Genomic DNA, 23,119 nt, shown 5'->3' on the forward strand with positions numbered 1-23,119 from the left:
TGTATTTTTATTGGTTGTATTCATGATAGTAATATGTTGGGTGTAGTTATGCTAGTCTAATTTCTGAAAGTTATTCTGCTTTGTCAGATCTTGTTTAAAGGGATTATAATTTTATGTTACATGAGAGATGTTAGAAATGTATTTCATTTATATGAGCAATGCCTTGCTTTACTGCTACAAGATGAAGTTAATTTTTGGTGGGGCACTATAAAATTATAAGAAAAATCCCTAGATGGTAGGGTTGTGAAATTGAGTTTTGAGGAAGTGGTTGAGATCTAATTTGAAAGTAGACTGTATGATGATTTATCTGATTTATTCGGTACTGTATGTGCAGATTGGTTTTTTGATCACCCTGGATTTGTAGCTTCAGGTTAACTCATTGCTGGAAAGTGATGATGAAGGAGTCCCAGTGTTGAAACATTCTTAGGGAAATGTGGAAGCAGTTTGGGAAGCTATTTCAGATCCTATTCTACAGGACTGACACAACGGGTTTGCAAAATTGCCAAATAGAAATGATCATTACACCACACCACAACTGGTATATTTTTTTCTGGGACTCCATTAGGGTAGCTTTGCATGATTCACAGTTAAAAAAAAGTTGTATTTATGTTATATTGGCCTTTAATGCAGCCCCTCAATTCAACCTCTGTCTGAACAGGCAATTTTACTTACTTCATGTTAGTAATGATGTGGAAAATAGATGATACAAGTTCCTGTTTAAAGCAAGGACAATGGAATAATGTATTACAAATAAGAGCATGGTAATACCACGAAAACAAATAAAGCATCCTTTTACAGCACAGTTTCAGCTTACTCCATCCATCCATCCATCCATCCATTATCTGGGACCGGGTAACGGGGGCATCAGACTGAGTAAATTGTAAGAACAACTTCAAAAAAACGTACCCAGTGAATGAGAAAAAGTAATTTATTGAAAGTACTATCTTAATTTCTTGATCAAACATAATTAAACTTGGGTTGTTACCAACAAACCTTGGATAACAACAATAGTAACTTCAATTGATGGATGATAGAGCAGATGTTTTAAAGAATTGGTTGCCTACTTTCTGAGGAAGTATGCAATTATTATTACCAACCTAAACTGGTCACAACTGCATGCTACTTAGTTGAGATAATAGGTAATAGTGGAGGTTTTTCTTAGTATGTAGTTTCTCTGTATTTACCTACTTATAACAAGTAATTATATTATATTACAATAATATAATTTACCGTAGTATTTACCGGTAAATACTAGGGGACTGTAAAAGGAAGGGTTACCATTATCTCTGCTACAAAGTTCTGAGATATGGAGATATAGACTGAGTCTGAAAATAGAACTCTGCTCTTCTAGGAAGAATGAAAGGTTTTAAGAGTAATGAGAGGATGAAGAATGGGATATGGTGGACACGCGCACTCTCTAACACACACACACACACACACACACACACACACACACACACACACACACACACACACACACACACACACACACACACACACACACACACACACACACACACACACACACACGCAAACACACACACACACACGAGTTATGCCTGGCCATTAGTCAAAGCTGTCATTATATATACTAAGCTAAATCGTCAGGTGTACTTGAGCGGTCATTAGAGTGAGGGAACATGGTGTGGAAGAAGGGCTTAAAGAAGATAACAAGCAACATTTGTGTTTGCATTTGGTTTAGTTTGAACTGTTGTGAAGCTACTTTCCATTTTGTGTCTTGCACCTCCATAAAGGACGCGGCTGTACAATATGTTATTGATCCTTGTAGAAAGAGGGTTGAGAGCAGAGGCTCACATACTGTACATATGTTCTCAGGTCAGTGACAGATATGGCTCATTAAACAAAAATAATTGTGTATATTAAAACAGGTGAATATTGGATAAAAATATATAAAGTAAAAAGGATTGTGGAAATCTGACATTAAAAACATTTTAGTAGTTATTCTGAAGGGCACCGGTGCATAATTAGCCATTTATTTGTGTTTTAAACCATACAAATTGATGTGATAAAAAATATTTGATTTGACCTTTTGATGACAGTGTCCAACTTTTGTCAGAAACTAAATATTGCAAATTGTCTAAAACAGATCTTTACAGCGTCTGATGATTACTTGCCACTAATCGAAACAACAAGCACATAACATTTTTAGATTGAAAATGTTTAAACTTATTCATCAGTAATGCCAGAGATTTGTTTCCAGCAGCTAGTAGTTACTCAGTCAATATTTACCACAGAACATTTCATTTCATGAATAAACTTGTGAAGGTTAATTTGACTCTGCACACCTTCAATATAATGAAAAACAATGGAAATGCACAGTTTTGTGACTAGGAGAGTAGTGATCTCACACAAGCCACAGATTATTATTATTATTATGAATTTTATAAAAGTCCTTCAACAATATCACAACCTAAAAGAAAATCAACTGTCGGAGAACTACTATTCATCTCGTTGTTTTTTTGTACATTTTCAAGGAGAACAGACACACACTGTGGTTTGTGCATAAGTCAGGGGGATCTTAACCTTTTTGTTTGTCAGTTCTAGTTTTGCTTTGTGTTTGCATAGATACAATGTTGTGTTATTTCTATTTAGACATGTGACTTGGACTTTGTGTTGGACACACTTTGAGTGGGCAAAGTGTGCATCTGGATGGTATCTTGTGTATTATGTACATAAAGTATGTATTTACCAGCTCAAGTTGTAAACTTTTACTTAATTTAGTATTAACCATGACTTCATGCTCAAATTATTTTTTCTCACAATGTGGTTGATTGTGTCAATGAACCAGAGCTATAACACTTATGCTTATGTTCACATGTGACATTCTGAATGCTTCTTATAAATAATGTTTTTATTTTTTTGTGTTAATTCGTCTCATTTTGCTTTCATAAAAAAAAATGCTGTCAGGTCTGGCAATCTGGTGCTTGCATCGCATCAATATTCAATTTCAGTTATTCTGTCTCACTGTCTGCCTGCCTGCCCAGTTTGTATCTGGCATCTGTAGTATATATGAACTCTGAGATATTTTTCTTGACAGTCAAGGGCAATGTGACAGAATCGTTAGGAAAGGGTGTGTTTGTGTGTATCTCTGTGTGTATATTCGGAAGATAAGTATTGAGCTGTCTAAATGTCGAGAATGTGTAATTAAAGTCAACCTGAATGCTGTCAATAGGTGATGACTGCTACTGGGAACAGTGGTTTGCTCCATATTAGGATATAATTACAGACCATATGCTAGCCTCCTCGACAGGTATGTGTTTGTGCAGAATATGTTCCAGGGGTTGGAGGACGATTGCTCTGCACTGTTAGATAGATCTGTGACAGATGTGTGCCTGCGTGTGTGTGTGTGTATCTAAAGCACCCCGAATGAAACTACAGGAAACAGTAGCAGTTGACACAAATTTTCCTCACCATCATTCAATTCATCTTACTTTTCAGCAATGCCACAATTGCTTTCAACATCAAACAGAATCGGTTTGTGTAGGTGTGTGTGCGCCTGTAAATTGACTGTCTTTGTGTATATACATTTATGTGTGTGTGTGTGTGTGTGTGATTGGACTGTCGTGCACATGTTGTGCTCACCTCCTTTTCCTCCCACTGTGTCTATAATGAAAAGCTAAATGGCCTGGGTTAGCGATGATTAAAGATGGACGGCTACCTAGGAGGAGAAGGAGAAAACAGCGGTTGGGAAATGACAGTTTGAGGTAAATGACAGCTCTGCTATGTTTAGGATAAATGGATGGTGCAGCTATATTCAGTCTTCACCATCAATTATTCAAGGAGCCACCGACAAGAAAAATCCCCAGTAACACAGATTCATCTGCAGCGGTGGTAGTGCAAGTTTCTCACCAGGTGACAAGATTCACCTATTTCTCTTTTCAGATGTGAATTTCTGTAACTATTGTCAATGGGATCTGTTTCATTCACATCAATGAATTAGCAATGACTTATTAGCAATAGATTAATGGCTGTAATGGCCTTGATATACAGACTATTTATCCGAAATTACATGTGATGTGTGAGAGTGTGTTTGTGTTTGTGTGTGTGCGTGCGTGTGTTTTTGTCTGCATTTGAATGTAGATGATATTACATTACGTCCTTGCTTGTTGGTCCTTGTTGAGTGATATTGTAACAAGTCTGACAGTGGTGTTCTGCTAATAGATGGGTGATTGGGTCATTTGTTACTTATGTATACCTTGAATGTCCATTATAGTGTGGACCTGTCAGTAGTGTAATGTAATGAGGGGAACCCTGAAATGCCACATTTTGTGTGTGATTGTGTTTTACATATTCAGACCTGTGTTAAACAGTGCCAGGTGTGGATATGGATATTTATGTTTGCAGACAAAGTATCCTAATGATTTTTTATATTTACATTTGAGTTTTTAAATGAAATGTCTCAATTTATTTTATTTAATCTCAATTATATTGTTGAGATATTTCAGTTGTAAACACAAACTGACTCCATCCAATAGTTATATCGGATGGATTCCCCTCAGGATGAATTCTAATAATTTCGTTGATCCCCTGAGTCTTCATATATGGCCATCATCAGTTCAACATTTTTGTTTGTGCAATACTTTGGTCAATGACCAAATACCTGCAGAACTAATAACATTTCCTACAGCCTCAGCTGTAGTTTGCATTTAGTGCTAATTAGCAAATATTAGCATGCTATCTCTCTAAACTAAGTTGGCTGTGGTGGTAAAATAATAAGTGCTAAACATTAGCATGCTAGAATTGTCATTATGAGCCCGCTAGCATGCTGATGTTAACATTCAGCTTAAAGCAATTTCCTCACAGAGACACTAGCATGGCTCAAGACTCTTGGCCTATTTTTTGTGAACCAGTTGCGCAGGTGCACCAGAGGCGTGCCCAACGCAATAACACACTTTCATATGAAATTTAACCCAAGCAATCTTTATCACATGTTACACTTCACAGCCACATGTCTGTCATGCCTGTCCTGTATTGTAAATAAAGGTGTTAAGCTCCAGGTGACACTTTGGCCAGACCTGTTCATTTGCACTAAAAACTGTACAGAATGATTAATCATAACCGATAACTTGTGCATATAAGCACGGAGGTTTCTGTGGTTAGTTTGCAACTGTATGGTGCTGGTTACACACAGTGTAACCACCAGATCTGGCCTGTGTAATTGTGCCTTGACAACACAAAAAACATCATGCCAATTGGAGACTACAGACAGAGCAGGTTCTGCCTTCAAGTGGTTTTATAAACAGTGCCTTTTTTTCAGGGTGAAGAAAAGGCAGTCAGTGTAGGATGCTAGCTGTTGTAGATGACAGATTCTGGTTAGAATCACTCATTAATCTTTATTCATTCTAGCAGGGATTTCATGCCATTACCAGAAAAAAAAAACACAATGAAGGCGGTTTATGTGATGAGAGGTTTATATGGGTGTGCCTTCACCAAATAAAGTGACAAAATATTATGGAACTTAAGTGTGCTGAGTTTTCAACCTACTCTAAGCAGGTTAGCAGCAGACAGTCTGAGACGCTCTCATTCTTGGCACCAAAATTGCAGTTCGCTGCTGGATTGGCATTACCACACCCCCTAATACACCTACCCTCCCACTTGGGCTCACAGCGAGTCACCAAGATAATAACTCGGTGCAGCCGAGGAAATAACTTCTTTGAGCCACAAGAAAATAGCAGTTCATCTGTGCGCCACTGCACTTTATACCCTGCCCTGGCACAAAAATAGTCCTGTTATGTACATGTAAAGTAAGAAACTTTTTCCTCTCCTTTCCCTGTAGGATTCCCCTCCACCCAACAGTTATGATGTGGTTAAGGCATTTGAGAAAGCTAATGGCAACTCCTTCTCAGAACCCCGAAATGAGGGAGCCAAGAGACGACAAACCTGCTTTCTCTCAGCTGCACCACGGGATGATCTCTTTGTACAATGTGACCCCAGTATACCAGGTATCAGATACACATAAACACATCTGTCTGTATGTCTGTCTGTCTGTCTGCATGTCTGCCTGTCTGTGCAGGTCTACCCTTTCCCATCATACTGTCCAATTAGCTCCATCTCTGTGGGCCTCTAGCCTAATATTTACCTCAATTACACTCCCATTGAAAAATGTTGTTTCAAAATTGATAGATTCATGACTTACTTGGATAATTTATGACTAGCCCCATTTCACCAGGGGACTCAACCCATGAGGCACCCAAAACCGTTTAACCAAAATCCAATTTGCATATAAATAGATTTGGACTGTTTGCAGTAGTGTTTCTTCTTTCATACTCACACACATACACATACACACACACTGAAACAGATATGCAGAGCACCAGCATACACAAATGTAGACACTTGTGCACATATGCACTTGCACTGGGACACACACACTGAAATATACTTAGTAGTACACACATATGATTATTTAACCCATTATTGAATTTGCATTTATGAATTTGCCTACTACGGTGGCCGACAAGGGCCAAACGCACTGCAACGGCCAAACGCGTCTCCGTTAAGGAAAACAGCTTCAAGTACAGAAACGATTCAAATGTACAAACTCAAACACAAGTCTAAACGAGGTGCAAAAACAGAAACGTGTTGCAAATGAAAAAACGCGCTGCAAAAAACAAAGACAAATGCAGCATCATCAAACGCGCTGCAAATAGAGAAACGATGCAGAGCACTAAACGATTCAAACCAAGAAACATTCTTCAAAAGCAAAACGCTTCATAGCCGGTCACTGCTCCAAACCTGCAGGGGGCGCTCGGGATGCAGAGAGACAGAACAGCTGACTGAACAGCTGACTGAACGGTGTTTCAGCGGGAACGGTAATGGGATTTTTATTTGATTATATTTGTATGTTATGTTTATATAACTGTACAACGCACATTACGTGACGTTTTTTTTTTATTGTAGTTTACATCAGACTCTACAAGGCTGCACATTTGCATGTAGATTAGCCTGCTTAATAAAATGATTAGAGATGTCCTGGTTAAAATCCATTTGTTTTTTAACAGCAGCAGCCAATAGCTGCTCTGATGACCAGTGAGGCTGAATGTCAAGAGGGAGTGACTTCCCTCTTACAGGTTTTAGGGAGTCACCTGTCAACCTCATAACTCCAACTAACTTTCTTGGTTTGAATCGTTTAGTGCTCTGCATCGTTTCTCTATTTGCAGCGCGTTTGATGATGCTGCATTTGTCTTTGTTTTTTGCAGCGCGTTTTTTCATTTGCAACACGTTTCTGTTTTTGCACCTCGTTTAGACTTGTGTTTGAGTTTGTACATTTGAATCGTTTCTGTACTTGAAGCTGTTTTCCTTAACGGAGACGCGTTTGGCCGTTGCAGTGCGTTTGGCCCTTGTCGGCCACCGTAAGTACATGGAACATTAGGGAAAATTATATTCCTCATCATGCTGTGTCCCCTGCGATCACATTCCTGATGACACAGGCATTTAATGATAACACATAGTATACACAAAGTCCCTGCAGAATGACAGTGTTACTCATAATGCTCTGGAACAGTGGCTAAATGTGCTTATTATGCATGTGTGTTGTGTGTGTTTTTTTAATGTAGGCTATGTGTTTGTGTGTAACTTGAAAGTCACCCTGTGTTTGTGTAGGCATAACCTAACTGCAGCCGTTGGGTCAGACAAAGCACCTGCTGCTATCTTACAACAGCGTTGGACCAATAATGGATTTTTTTCTCATTGTCGTTATCATAATTCTCATAGCCCTGAGGTCCATTAAACCATTTCAGAATCGATTGTAAAAGTTGTTTCCATAATTCCTGAAAAGTTGGCGGTTGAGGTTTTAAATAAAATGGTTTATGGAAACATGTTGTGTAATGGATAAACCCCGGAGGCTTAGCTTCTTCATTTTTTCAGTTTTCATTTTTCAGAGTTAAATGTGAATGGAACTTCTTTAAATAAAAAATAGCTTAAGAAGGAGTTGGTTTTTACTCCTTGCAACACTATGAATAAGTCTGTAGGTGTGAGTGCGTGTTCATAATATGGACTCTTTTATACAAAACATGTCACTTTGCAAAAGACGTCCTAAATCCTGCAGACTTTTTGTGATTTTCAACCAGCAGACTAATGATTGTATGTCATGTCTGGGTGCTGGACAGCAGGGTGGTTCAGTATTCTGGTAGCCGGAGCTTTGATCGTAGTCCAAACAGTTACATCTACATTACAATGCAACACATCAAAAAAAAGCCAGCAAGTCCTGGTGACAGCTTTCAGACTCATAATGCACACTCATAATGCTGTGACATTTTTCATCCACAGTGTGTATCAAAAGGTGCAAACCAAGAAAAAAATGATTACAGCATTATATCAACCTTGTCAAAACAATTCATCTTAATCTTAATGTAGTGGTTAAATTCAAATAAACAACACTTCCTCATGATCCACCTCTGAAACTATGCTCTAGACCTCTTAGCATTGCCAATGACAATAATGTGCATACTTTTAATTGTTTTAATGTGCATAGAGTTAGAGATTTCAGCTTTAACCAAAATGATTTAACTTAACCTTAACCTCCAAAGATGTAACACTTAACAATTTGAACAAATAGCTGGAGAAATAAATTGTATTAGATGAAAAATACACATTTGCAGCTGGTGGTTTTCTTTAAATGTGTATGAACTGGATCTGCTGCTTCTGAAAATATTGTACATCCCAACACATGTTGTATGTTCATTCATGTTATAACCCATACTGTTGCTGAAGAGGACTGTATGCTGTCCTATAAAACATGCCTCTGTTAAAGCAGCTAAACATGAAATGATGTATTTGAAGCTTAGGTGTGGATTATGTGTATGTGTGTTTATCAGGCCCTGACCGGTACAAGCCCAGTGTGAACTCCCTCCCTCAAATGGCTCTAATCACCTCCAGAGAAGATCGATTCAAAGTCTCTGTAAACACCAACCCTGGGCCTGGATCTTATCAGGTAAACATGCTGTTAAAGTAACATTTTACAATTGTACAACATTCTTACATCCCACTACACTCTGCATTACTCTCAGGGCTACATTCTGCTTTACTCTCAAAGCAGCCGACATTCAGTATTAGCATATAGTACAAGTGCATTGATGTGTGTATGGATGTGTGCATCCTTTAATTTTAATGTCTCTTCTAAGAGTAAATAAGTTCTGGGATGCACAGAGACCCTGCTGTGTGTGTTTTTGTGTGTGTCTGGTTTGTGAGGCACAAATATATGTCTGACATTACACAATATTGTGATCCTCTGTGAATCTATTAGATTTCTCTCCGTGACCTTCAGTTGTGCGGGAGAAATTGATTGCTTCCTAAAAAAAAATCCAAACTCCAATAAGTTTCTGAATTTTCGACCAATCTCTGTTTTCTCCACTCATGCAACACGAGGCTGAATGATGCCATTTCCGGTTCAAGGCAGCTTTTAACTTTGTGCGAGAATTTGTTCTTAATTGACCTGACCATTTAAATTAAACCAAGAAAAAGTGAGTGCATTTTTATTAAGTGTAATGTTGTTAAATGCAGCCACCTTACACTACTGGCAAAGACAAATGCACTTTAAGGTTGAAGGATAATACAGTTGTAATGAAACCTAATCTCTCTCTCTCTCTCTCTCTCTCTCTCTCTCTCTCTCTCTCTCTCTCTCTCTCTCTCTCTCTCTCTCTCTCTCTCTCTCCCTCTCTCTCTCTCTCTCTCTCTCTCAGTCTCTCTCTCTCAGTCTGTATCTCTCTCTCCGCTCTCTGCTCCATTTCAGTGTTTTAATGGGAGTTACAGTTCTGGGTTGCAGCTGCTGGTGAATGTCTGTGTGAGATGATTGAAAGAGGAACTTGTATCTCTTTTTAGGCTGAGGGATAAAGCATGGGCAACATTTTGTCAGTAAAGGAAACATGCTGACTGGGAAATGTACAGACAATTAAGAGTTATCAGCAAGACTCAAGTCCGAAATGCAAAATCTTTGCATTTGCAAAATCTTCTTTTTGTCCAAACCATTAGTGGATCAGACCAATCAGTGTCCTGTAAGGATTCTCGCATGATCTTGCTATCTCTCAAATCCAGCAGCCTCATGAGGTGTTTGTGGATAGTGATAGACAGATGGTTCATCCAATCACCTGCCACATCTTTTGCCTACCCTTTTCCAAACATGTGCCTGGGATTATATTTCAGATGGTTTTGTAAGTAAGTTATAACAATTCTGAAGCAAAATAAAAACATATTTTATACATCAGAGAAATGTTCTGCTCTTCAAAACAGTTGCTAATGTAAGACTAAATGATCCATCATTTATTGAATGCATGTTCAATCAGTATTTTCTCTATCTGTTATAATTTAATGCCTGACAGTGTATATGGCATCTAAATCCATTTCAGCTTGTCAAAGTTATTTTTACATTCATACAATAACTCATTTTGAACTCTGCAATGCCATTCACAATTTCAAAGAGAGCAGTGGTCCTGGACTTGATGGGATAAAAACTAAGTACACTAAATTAGCATCTCACATTCATCTACCCATTGTCTGATCTGTCTGATCTTTTACTATATACGTGTAAAATACCAGCTATTTGGAAATCTTCATGTTACTCCTCAAGCTTAATTCTATTGGTCTTTCCCAACATGCATTGCTATTGTTTACGACACATTGCTTCACAACAGAAGTAATGTTTTCAGCAGTGTTGGTGTCAAAAAATGTAATGTATTATACATGTAATGCGTTACACACCCAACACTGGTTTTCAGTAAAGCTATTACTGTTACTTTATTTAAAGAATGAGAATTTTTCTTTTGATTGTGTCTAGTCTAAGGTTATAATGCTTTCTTTTTTTCATATATGTTGTTGTGTTTTGTACTGCTCTCTTTCATTTGTTTTGTGAGTGTTTGTTTGGGAACCCCCTAAAAGCAAGATGATACATCTCAAGGGGTTTATCCTGATATCATACATTTCTGACAAAGAGCTAATGTTACTTCCAGTCCCAGCTGACTTAGAGTTGTGAACATCAAAGAAAAAACAACAGAGTTTGATTTAAGCACTATGCAGTTCATCGTCATGTTTATGTCCATGGTTGTATTGTTACAACAGAGCTTGTTCTTCTCTTTATCTCAGTCTGTTTGTCTCTGTGTGAATTTATCTCCTCAACTTCTCCCTGTCTTCTTCTCCACAGTTCAACATCTCTGTCTCTTTTGTTCCTGTCTTTGTCTGTTTTTGCCTCAGCCTGATCTGACCATATTTCTTTTGGTTATGTAGTAAAAACTTGTAGGTCTTCTGATCCACATGCTATCTATCTATCTATCTATCTATCTATCTATCTATCTATCTATCTATCTATCTATCTATCTATCTATCTATCTATCTATCTATCTATCTATCTATCTATCTATCTATCTATCTATCTATCTATCTATCTATCTATCATTACATGTTGACCACATGTAACAAGATAAATAATTATAAGAACTGAGGAATAAAAAGTAAAATAGCACAGTGTGCTATCACTGAGAATGATTTCATTATTCACTTCATCAGGTTTCAGTACAGCACCACAGCTCACCTGAACTTGACTTCACCCTGATGAAGTAAAGTCTCGTCCAGCTCTCTCTGCAGTCCTTGTTTGAAGAGTTTTTACTGAGTTTCTTTGTCTTTTCAGTACAAATTTCATTGGAAACCATTTTTGATCGATGCCTATTTCTATTTCAGAAGAGGCATTGGTGGATATTGGGGGTTGCCTGGAGACAAAACACTAATTATAGTCTACCGGTCGTCTTGTGTGTTCAATCATTTCTGAATGTCAAGTGAGAAAAAAAAACTGTGGAAATAGCCATTACATGCGTTTTGTCTAGTTTTTGTTGTTTTGAACAATTTTACGGTCTGTCTCCATCTTAAATAGCACATCCAAGAGTGTGAGCTAGCAGTGTGTATCATTTTGTAAGAACTAAACTTACATAACGCAGGTAGAATGGACCTTTTTATTTTCTTACACATTAACATCTATATTCCTATGTAGATGTACTTTATGGTTTATCACCATATGCTGTGTTTTCTTTTCTTAATCTTTTACTCCTGTCCCTCTGTACTTCTGTCCCCATCGATCTGCTCCATTTCTCTCTGTTATGAAGAGAAACTGTAGCTGTGGGAATTCTTTCACTGACTGTAGCTAGTAAAAATGTTGAAGTATCTTGTATGATCTTCTCCCCTCCTCTTGTCTGCTCTTCTTTCCTCTCTTCTCCTCTCCTCTCTCTGGGTATGTGAAAGCAAAAAAAAATAAAAAAATCCCTGAAACTATTGATTCAACCACAGCATTAAACCAAAACTGAAATAAAAATGCACTTTTTTGGCTTGTCAAGTGTTTGTCTGCAGCCACTTTAGTCAACCAGAGAATGAAGTTAATGCTGGGAGGTAATTGACTCAAACTATAAATGTGTTGCTCTAGGAGGTTAGTTATATGATTAGATCTTCAATACCAGGAAACAAGTTAATCAGAATGGCACCTAGAACTGAAATGCAGGCCAATTAATAAACAATGAATACATTCACAATGCAGGAACAAATCTTGGGGCAGCGTGGTGGTGCAGAAGTTAGGACTGTCACCTCACAGCGAAAAAGTTTGAATCCACTGGTTTTTGGGTGTGCTCTGGGTGGCCCAGTTTCCATGTAAACCAGCAGACCAAAGACATTAACCAAAAACATGCAGGGTCAACCCTGTGTCAGACTGGCAACCTCTTCAGTGTTCACAATGTGAGCTTAAGCAAGCTCCAGTCCACAAACAGGATAAGTGGGTAAAGATAATGGATGGGTAGAGAAACATCCTGATCCTGAAACTTTAATAAATGGGCGGCATATGAAATAGGTCAAAATAAATGTAATGCAAAGAAAGACGAAATGTAAATATATGTAACACATATGTCTTTACTAAGGTACTCTTAAAGAGATAATTACAATTTGGGGGGGGCGTATTGAAACAGATTTTAAAAATAATTTTCAAAGTGGAAGCACCAGTTATCTCGACTTTTTGCTATCTTTCATATAGAATGATAGAATGATAAATGCCCACATCTTTCCAACTGTTTTCACAGGCTGAATACTACTCCTCTTGATGACTAAACTGAACCTTAAAATGCCCCTTTAAGGAAACATTTCATATACATTTCAGTCACATGATACACATTTTAATATTATTTTGTGACTCTCTGAGTTTTATTTAAAGGTGCAGTGTATAGGATGCTGACCGTCACTCATAACTACATCATCAGTCTGTAATAGTAATGTAACATTTAAATATGTATTTATACGTTATTCGTTACTCATATGTATAATGAAAATTACCCCCAAAAAAGCAGGTGACACCTGCTACCAGAAGCACTTATTTATGTCTTGCTGTGACATGACTAAACCACAGATGTCCATGTAGAAGTTCACACATACTGTATGTGTAAAGGCACTAACAAAAGAATGTGTTGTGATTCATGCCCAGAGTCTTGCATTTTGAGTGAGAATGACTCAGTTTACCTTTAGTGTTTTAGATGAGCTTCGTTTATCCTTCTTCTTTTTTTTGGTGGATGTCTAATGCATGTCAAAGCTCTTGTCTCAGAAATTAGCTGTGTGACTGCAAATCTGTACGACACCAAAGTCCATACAGAGTTAAAGATGGTGTGAAGTGGTGCAGAGAGAGAGAGAGAGAAATAAGAGTGTGGAAGACGAGCAGCCAGAGAGTGTGCAATGATAGCAGTGAGAGAGAGGGAGAAGAGAGAGTGATGAAAAGGTGGAAAAAAATGAAGAGGAAAGGAAGCGGAGAGACAGACAGCAGCAAATCGAGCAGCTGAAGAGGGTAGTTAAAGTACCTATTTCAGCATTAGCATCAGCGTGTGTGTGCATGTGTGTCCACCCATATGTGTGTGTGGGTAATGTCACAAAACTATCTACTTGAGTGGCATTAGGCCACAGTGAGGGCTCATTTAGTGCTTCCATTAAATGCACCATGTGAGGTATCTACTTTTGGAAAGTAGGCCTGATTACCTTCTCACTCACGACACTGTTCTTATTGGTTGATCTTAATTTAACAGAGGGGAGTGTGTGGATAGAACACAGGAATATAAAAAGTCACAGGGAGCAGACGTCAAGCAGAAACAAGTATTAATTAAATGCTGCGAGCTTTGCTGAGATATAAACCGGCCGAGTGCAAAGCACATCCAGAGCCAACTATAAAATAGAAGCTCAAGTTTATTTGGTATTCATTATGAGTCAGAACAGAAGGTGTCCTTAAGCTGACATTTCATCAAACCTTCCTCGGGGTGTGCTGTTTATGTCTCTACATGCGCTTTCTCCATGTGAGAGTTTTTATACTTCTACTTTGAGTACTTGGGGAAGCACTGTGGCCTGAAACTTTTTCATCACGCTCTCCTCTATTTTTCTGACTAGAAAAACAAGGTTACTTACTCAGTATAAAACCATTGTATGTGTTTGTTTGCTCCTGTGGGTTTGGAAACTGTAACTTACCTGCAGGTTTGGATATATTTGCACTGTCTTGTCTTGGAGTAGATTATAGTGGGTATAGGAAAATTGGATGTCTATTGGAGGTTTATATTTCTAATCTAGGGCTCCACCGGAATATCTTGATGATTTAAAGTTCAAAAAACGTATTTAACTCATACATATTCGAGCCAGAATCCAATCTGAAATGTGAGAGGATAATGGATACAACACACAGAAATCCTTAGCAACAACTAAAAGCTATGGAACATCAGCTGGTCTGCAAGATAAAAAAAAAAACCTGTCACAAATGAAGATTTCGAGCAAGATAAAACACTGGCTTTTGACTTGCAAGGTTTTAGATTTTGGCCACAGATATCAGACACATAGTATGCAAATATCAACACGACCAGAAAAAGCAATGTCCTCTTTAAACAAGCTGGTATCATGTATTGCATCCTGTTTGCATCATGTTTGCCTCTGTGTGTGGTTGTAAACTGGTATGTGAGATGCAAATATCTGCATGCACCTATACAGAATTAGCATCCCTAAATTTGCTGGCATGAGCACATATTGGGTGAAGCTTGTGTTGCTTTTATGTTGCATGTACAGTACATGTGTGTGTGTTGTGGGAAAGACTTCCCTGCAGCAGGCTTTCTTCTGCTCTTGTGTGCACACTTGTACGCGTCTGTGTACAGACAGAGTAACATAATCACCAACTGCCTGCATAGATCACCTTTTCGTTCTGCCCTCTTTGACCTCGTGAAACATCCCATAATCTCCCTCATCATTGCCATGCCGATGGTGTTGTCACATCCAAGGGCTCTTCCCCCATCTCCTCGACCTCCTGGGCAACCCTGAGGCTGACCTGGAGTTGAACCCGCAACCCTTTTCCCATTAGGATCAATACTGAGATCTGAGCGGCCCCGCCAATGTGCTTAAATCCTGCTGTGGCATCTCTGGCATACTGATGTTGGTATGTGCACCGGGAGGTTAAGGGAGGTGGGGGGGGGGGGGGGGAAGATACGGGGGGGAGAGAGAGAAAGAAAGAGCTTTGACAACATAGAAGAGGTTGATTCCTTAGGCAGAATCTTTGTGGGAGGGATGGTGGATCAAGTGTTTGTGCATACAGCGTGTATGCATGTATTTCTGAATCTCTGTTTGTGTGTATGCATGTGAGAGAGAGAAAATATTATTTTTGACAAGGTAATTTTAAGGTCACTTTGAAGTTCATGGATTTCTTTTGTTTTTTGGGGGTTTTTTTGTACTGTGTGCTTTTATCATGTTACCCTTGGTAAGACCCAGGGCAGACAGACTAATATTAATATGTGCTGTAATGCCAGTTCCATGTTTTTGGATTCAATCTTTATGACAAAAACAGCATTCATTAGAGTCTTTTGTCTGCGCATGTTTTCCTGGTTTTCAGACCTTTGAATCCCACTCCATTGAGTCAAGTTGAATGATTCTGTTGGTCTGGCATCATGACATGAAACAGCGGTTTCTGGGTTGAAAAAGTGATCGAGCCCATGAGCACTGCAGGGGAATAATGATTAGCCAATCAGTGCCACAGATGGGACTAATGCCGTTGTCTAGCCTTTATTAAGCTGTGTGCTTGAACCAAAGAGGAGTAAAACTAGGCAACGCTGATCAAATATGAATCAAGATTCTGTTACCTTTTTCTTGCCTTGAATGTTTTCTGAAACATATGTTAATGTACTGTTTAGCTGAAATGTAAGAAAGTTTTTGACCTGTCCACCATGTTGAAAATGGACAAGCCAAAACCAAGCACCACCCAACTCGCAGTATGTCACCCACCATGTCACCACCAGCTGGAGTGTTTAGTAGTGATCGAGTCAGATCCCCCTCCCCCATAGCAATCAGTTAGAGAGGAGGCAATGACATCTATGTGCTTTTAGGGTTTAAGTTATATTTAAAGCCAAAGTTGAAGATGCAAAAATATTAATAAGTGATAGCAATTTTATTTAAAAAAAATAATCCACTCACCTTCTCCTTCCACATCTCTTTAAATGCCCTACAATACCAGGACTTGGACAAAGGCTCCAGTAGACAAAGAAAAACAAGTGATCTAAAAATCACATCATAAGCTGCTCTGAATATTACTTTACTTCACACTAAACTTTGAGAGATATGAAGTAACAGATATCAAGATCAGTCAAATACACCAGAGTGCAGAGGTCCTCAGTTTTAAATTCTGTGTTTAGGTATAGTGTGTGTTGATTTCTTGAAAGACACTGTGAAGTCGTTTCACATGAAGTAAAGCTGATACACTGTCAAGGGATGCAGTTTATGAGACAGTTTACTGCACTGTTAAATGCAGTTAAATCCAGGGTGGAATTGTCGATTACTCTTGTTTTCAATCCAGTTGTGTAAGTTTGAACCTGCAGCACATGAATGTACCCTGAGAATGAAGTTTCTGGTAAGGCATGAGACATCTAGTCAACAACTAGTCTACATCTACATTTCAGCATTTTTAACTAGGTAACATATAACTTTTTGTGGGGATTTTTTTTATGTCTTAAAAAAATGGTTCTCAAAGTGTGGTTCAGGGACTTACAGGGGTCTTTAAGAGGGTTCTGGGGTGTCTCCAGCAAAGATGTAATTATAATTCCATCCACAAGTAATAATTACTTTTTGGTCATGGGTTTCATGTACTTTCTTAAAACATAAAACATCTAAAAGCCAAAATCTTATCAGATAGCGGTCCGTGGTCTAATTTATGTCAATTTTGGTTCTTAAAGTGAAAAAGTTTGACAATGACTGTCAAAGTCTGAGAACATTGCGGTGTGACACAAAGCTAAAAACACTTACTTTGCCTCATTATCTCCTCTCTTTCTGTTCCTTCCTATTTCTATTTGTGTTTGCAGCTGAGTCCAGGCATCATGAACTCGGTGCTGAAGGGCACCTTCAACGTGACACTCAGCAACCCTCTGTGTCCCTCCTGTTCCACCCACATAGCCCCGGGCCCAATAACGGGACACAAGACCATTAATGCTGTCTCACCCAACACCTTCATCTCCAGCAGCACTTCCTAGAGCTCTCTGTGGGTCAGAGGTGAGAGGTGAGGGGCTGGTAACAGGTCAATCCTTTCAATTCATATTCTGGGGAAAGCTGATTTTTCATGAATATTTATGCTTATATCCATTTCTGTTGAATGCATAATAGATAATGAGCGAGCTTATTTTAAATTATTGAATTGTAACATAAAGCTTATTCATTAAATGAACAGGATTATGGTTGTATGTAGTGAGATATTGCATGGTTATTGCAGTAGTATTGTGTACTGCTAATCAAAACAAGCTTTAGAGGTTTTCTGAACACAGTGTTTTAGATGAATTGTGATAATGAGTTATCACTAAAATATTTTATAACTTGTTTAAGCGTCACTCTGTTGAGATGATTATTTTAAAAGCTTGCTAAAGCAGCCTGTATATGTATATGTGTTCATGGATATGTGTGCGTGTCTAAACCCAACATTTGCCATCAAATAACACACAGTAGAACCCTAGAGCAGTTGTTTTGCTAATACTCCTCATTTTTGTGTGTGTTAGAAATTGTTAAAAGTGCCCTCACAGTTAATTTCACAGTTAATTTGATAATTAGATCAGCTAATAACTTGTGACTTTTTACACCAAAAATTTACCGAAGCAATATACTGACTGATTAACTTCCTTCTTTCCTTTTTTCTCAATGGCAGTTTGGAGGAAGATGACTGCTCTTTTTTCAGTCTTGCATGGAGTGAAGCATACAATGTACACTGCATCTACAGCTGCTGATTTCCTCATCTTTCCCATCACTAATGACAAGCTTGACACACTGATTCAGCTGTTTTTGTGGATCAGTTCCCTCTGCATAAGCCACTTTGTTAATCAATAACAATTAAAGAGCGATTAATATGAATATTATCTGGAGTGTTTCCAAAGCAGCTCTTAAAAGAAGACAAACACACGGCCCTTCATTTTCCTAAAGTAGCAACCAATAAATGCAATTGTCCTAATATATAAAAGACACATGATACAGAGATTTAGGAGGGGGGGGGGGGGATTTTATTACACTGGTGTTGCAAAACAGTTCGCTATGCTGCTATCTGCTAGTGACAGTCTGCATCTTCACTTCCTGAGGCCAGAATTGTCAGAAATCATGTTTTATTTAATGACAATGAACCAGCGCAAGAGACAATTATAAAAAAAAAATGCCCTTAGAATTCGTAAAGATTGGTAGCCATACATTATTGCTTAGCATGCATAAATCATGAATCCATTCATTATGTATATTTGTGCTGACTACCAGAGAAACAGGTGTGAAAGTCATATAGAAGACTCATAACTTACATTCCAATTTTGTTGTACACTGATAGGCTTTGCTCATTAATCAAATTAGCCTCACCTTTTGTTTATTACACACACATGCTGTGCCAATGCACCAACATGCATTATTTTGGTCTCATTCTTGGTGCGTTTGCTTGTAGGTTGTTAAGTTTTTTTGTTTTTGTTTTTTTACAATTCTTTTGCTGCTTTTGGTTTGGTTTTAACTGAGCGTGCAGAGGAGCGATCTGTCCCATATTTCACTCGGCTTGTGTGGGTGCAACATTAAATATTGAATGTACAAATACTCTGATGCTTTGAAACACCTGTAAGAGGAGAGAGGCTCTAGAGTCAAGAAGAGGGGTGAGAGAAAAGTAGTATGGAGGAATGGAATAAAGGAAAATACACCTTAAATTTTTAAGAAATCTACCATACCGTTCTCACCTAGAGCGACTACTGTTTAACAAAAGCGTAGCGAGTTTCTCAGGTGATGTGATAATTCAAAGACCACTAAAATAGGCAAAAGTTCTGCAAATGGTTTGTAGGGATACATTTTTTAAATCAAGGACTTTTGATATACGTTTTAAAGTCAAGCATAGAGATTTTTTTTTAAAAAGTAAAGAAGAGAGAGGAACAAGTTTGAAAGTAAATGTGAAAAAAGCTGAAAGGCTGAAATAAATTCCTGACCTTGTTCAACTGGTTTCAGTATGTTAGAGATGGTTGGCTGTGACGAGGAGATGCGGGCGGTTCAAAGTGTCAGATAAACCACTTTTACTGGCCGTTACTACTGGAGAGTGTAGATTTATGCTCCTCTTCTCTGCTGATCACTCACTATAAATCAACTATTCATGGCTTTGTGTGTGATCACAAGACAAAGAGGGACAGGAAGCGAGCAAAAAGAAGCGTTTGAGCATCAGAAGATGTAATGGTGACAATATGTAGGTAGATCTAGTAGATCTAGGATTTACTTTAGTCATATGTGATTCAGATAACCTTTCCAATGACAGACTAACCCCCCCACCCCCCTTCCTGTGTAGGATCCCTCTTGTCTTGTGCTGCTGTGTTCAAAATGTCTCAGAGAGCATTCAGAGTAACAGGTTCGACTGAGTACCATGTCTCTGATTGTTCCTGTGGGCCTTTTAGCCTAATGAGGTGTTTACCCCCTATCATTATTCAACTGGGAGCGGAGCAGAGGGAGATGGAGGGTCGGAAGGAGGAGAGAGGGAATGGGCAAGCAAGAATGGGGAGAGCAAAATGCAGACAGGAAAATGCAAAAGGAAAATAGGTGAAGAAAAAAGAGGCTTGTGGAAGATGGAGAAAAAAATTTGAGATTGTGTACGGGCAGAGGAAAGATCAGAGTTGAAAGAAAACTAGAGGGTGAGGAGAAAAGAAAGCCAGAGAGGAAGGGGAAGGAGCCTGGTGTTATTTATGCCTCCCTCGGCACTCGTCTTTACCTTTTTTTCCCCTGCGAGCTGTTTTACATCGGCGATCTAATTAAATCAAATAAATCACAGTGCGCGTGCGTACATGCACACACACACACACACACACCCGCTTGCGCGCACACGCACACACACACACACACACACACACACACACACACACACACACGAAGCGACAACAGCCCCCTCTGACTCTGGGATTGTGAACATCTCCTCCCCCTACCCCACCACCCCCTGACTGAATAAATCTCGATTATGGTGCATTACATGGCACATCATTCATGTTGTTTATAGGTCTAAAATATGCAAACAGACCAGGGGCATAAAAGTGATCGATGCTCAAATGGGCCCTTTTCTCTGTTCTGTTCTCATCTCTCACAAAGCACCAAGCACCGTCACTTGCAGATGTCTTGTGTGGGATGAAGACATATTGTATTGTGTCCTTACGCTGGTCCCCTCATGATGGCTATTTTCATTGTCTTTGTGCCCAGGCATCCAAAAGGCATTTTTATTACCTCATTTACTAAAGCGCTCTGTGTCTCCTGTGCAGCCATTATTTAATCTGATTAGCTTTAACAAACCTTGAAGCTGTCCCCGAGAAATCTCTTGGTAATTGTAAAGTAGAGGTTGATCAGTATTTTTATTGGTAATAGTAGGACTCTAATACATGAAACACATGCACGCGACAGGCAGCTGCTTAAGCTGAAGACTGTTTCTAGGAAATAACTGCTTCTGGAGGATAATTGTTCGGGCATATGGTGTCCAAATATGTTGTTAGCAAATGTATAATTTTTTGGCCAAATCAAGCATGAAATTAATATTCATATTGCATGATAATCATAGCTTTCTCAAGGCTCAGACATTTCAACTGTTCAAAAACACAAAACTACGCAAATTATAAGAAGGATGTTTATGTTGCATAGTTTGTTTTAATCTTTTTTTATTTCCAGCAATTTTCAGTGGATTGTTCATAAAAGTCGACATTTATTTCAAGTAATCCAATGTGGTTTTTTAACAGTTTTTTTCCTACGACAGCACTCAAAGTATAGTCCTGGAGTTCACCTCTGAATTTTTATTATTTTTAAATAAACATGGTTTATTTGGTTTGGTTTTGGTTTGGTGTCTATATTATTTCTATAATGTGATAGAAATAAAATCTTGCATACAGTTTTGTTCTGATTTTCTTTTCTTGTAAGTAACTTGCAGTCCAGTTTCAAAAATTAAAAATCAAAAATATTGTGATAAATACTGAGGATTTTTAAAATACAATTTGACATTTTGTCCATAATATCCAACTCTATCACCACTGATTTTAACAGGGCTTTAAAGCTATTTACATGCTGATTTTGGAAGCAGGAGGCGGTAGCATTAATGTGCAAAAACCACACACCTGCTTGTGAGATGGATCAAGATTGAAGCCTGTGAAGTTTTAACCATATTTCCCCCCACCACCACAATTGAATCAAAGTTATCGTATAGTATAGTATTTCTCTGTCAAAAGTCAAAGTCATTGGTGCAACTCGCCAAAGATCAAACTATTCCTATCAATCCTCTGCTGACTTTAGAACTCAATCCGTCAATACATGTAAATGTAAAGCTCTGTATTTAGCTACAATCATCTTGAGGTGACAGCTACTCACTCGCAAATACAGCTTGGTGGAAAGCCAGATTAGCCGATGTCTTTAATTAAAGGAGATGTACAGTAGTGCAGAAGAATCAATGTGGAGGTTAACAAGTGCTGACAAGGGCAGACAAGGCAGTGAGGCTTCATTTAGATACAGTGAGAAGAACGAGGCAGGGTTACAATTAGTGCCAGTCAGTGCTCAACTCTTGCCTGCATCTATCCACCTTTAGTCCCGGAGCTGCTGTGGATAATTCTTTCCTTAATGTAGTGCGAACGAGCATGAAAGGAAGCTCATGTTTGTCAGGTAGCCGAGGGTTGTACAGAAATTAGATTTACTGATGCTTCTTGAAAGCAAAGGTAATAACATGCATAAAGGTTTGTTGTATAGATTTGATGATGCATAACACCTCATCTTATATGACTACAAGCACCCTGATTATGGTTTCATTCAGGCCAAGGACTTTTGCCGCTTCTAATATTTCCAATCACTGTCAACTATGTGAGACAAAATGTTATGTTTGCTTGCAGTGTAGCTGCAGGTGCATGGAGCTATCTTCAGATTAATTAAAAAGTTAAAAATGTAAGTATTCAACACGCTGCCAAACTCTTGCTGGCCAAAAAACTTGGCTGCATTACTTCCACTTTCCTCTCCTTCATTCTCACAAACACATACACACACAGGCGTGCATTGTGTCTAAATCCTTTCATCAACATCTTTTTCTCTGCCATTCCCTTTCTTTCACCCACCCCCCCTCCACTCTTCGCTTTCCACCATAGCTGCAAGTTACTGATAAATTATTTAACTCTTGTCTGAGACAAACTGTTTCTCTCATTTGAAAGTTTTAAATGCTTGTGTGGTGATTTTCTTTCTGACCTCATACTTGGATTGTAACGATTTTGAAGGAAGAGATCGGTATTTTCCAACTTTTTGGCTCCTTAATTCCTCATATCTTCAGACTATCAGTATTTTTCATTAACAACAAATTTAGCATTGTCACTTTGATAAGCAAACATGGTGGCCAGAAAGAGACCCAGAAGACAGTAGATTTTATTATAAAGCCTCTAATATAAGCCTTTGTTTTTGCAGGTGAAGGACTCAGAAGTGCCCTTTCTGTCAATTCATTTTTTGAAATCTATATGAGATGATTAGAATAGACAATCTCTCCTGGGTTTTTAATGCATAGCAGTTTTTTTTTTCACAGTTTCAAGGTGTGAGCTATTATTTGCATGCAATATGTCAACAGAAGTTTTTAGTTGAATTGATGGTACAATGA

At 38.4% G+C, this 23,119-nt stretch overlaps 1 protein-coding gene across 1 annotated transcript in view; it reads left to right on the plus strand.

Moving 5' to 3' along the window:
• stpg2 (sperm-tail PG-rich repeat containing 2) overlaps positions 1 to 17,510 on the plus strand; it is a 56,782-nt gene extending 39,272 nt beyond the window's left edge. Inside the window, exons 11-13 of the mRNA XM_062417859.1 lie at positions 5,798 to 5,963; positions 8,838 to 8,953; positions 17,343 to 17,510. Of these exons, the coding sequence (XP_062273843.1) occupies positions 5,798 to 5,963; positions 8,838 to 8,953; positions 17,343 to 17,510 (450 nt within the window). The remainder of the gene's footprint in view (positions 1 to 5,797; positions 5,964 to 8,837; positions 8,954 to 17,342) is intronic.
• Positions 17,511 to 23,119: the final 5,609 nt, after the last annotated feature.

Source organism: Scomber scombrus, chromosome 4 (assembly GCF_963691925.1).
Source record: "Scomber scombrus chromosome 4, fScoSco1.1, whole genome shotgun sequence".
In the NCBI taxonomy this organism is placed as follows: domain Eukaryota; kingdom Metazoa; phylum Chordata; class Actinopteri; order Scombriformes; family Scombridae; genus Scomber; species Scomber scombrus.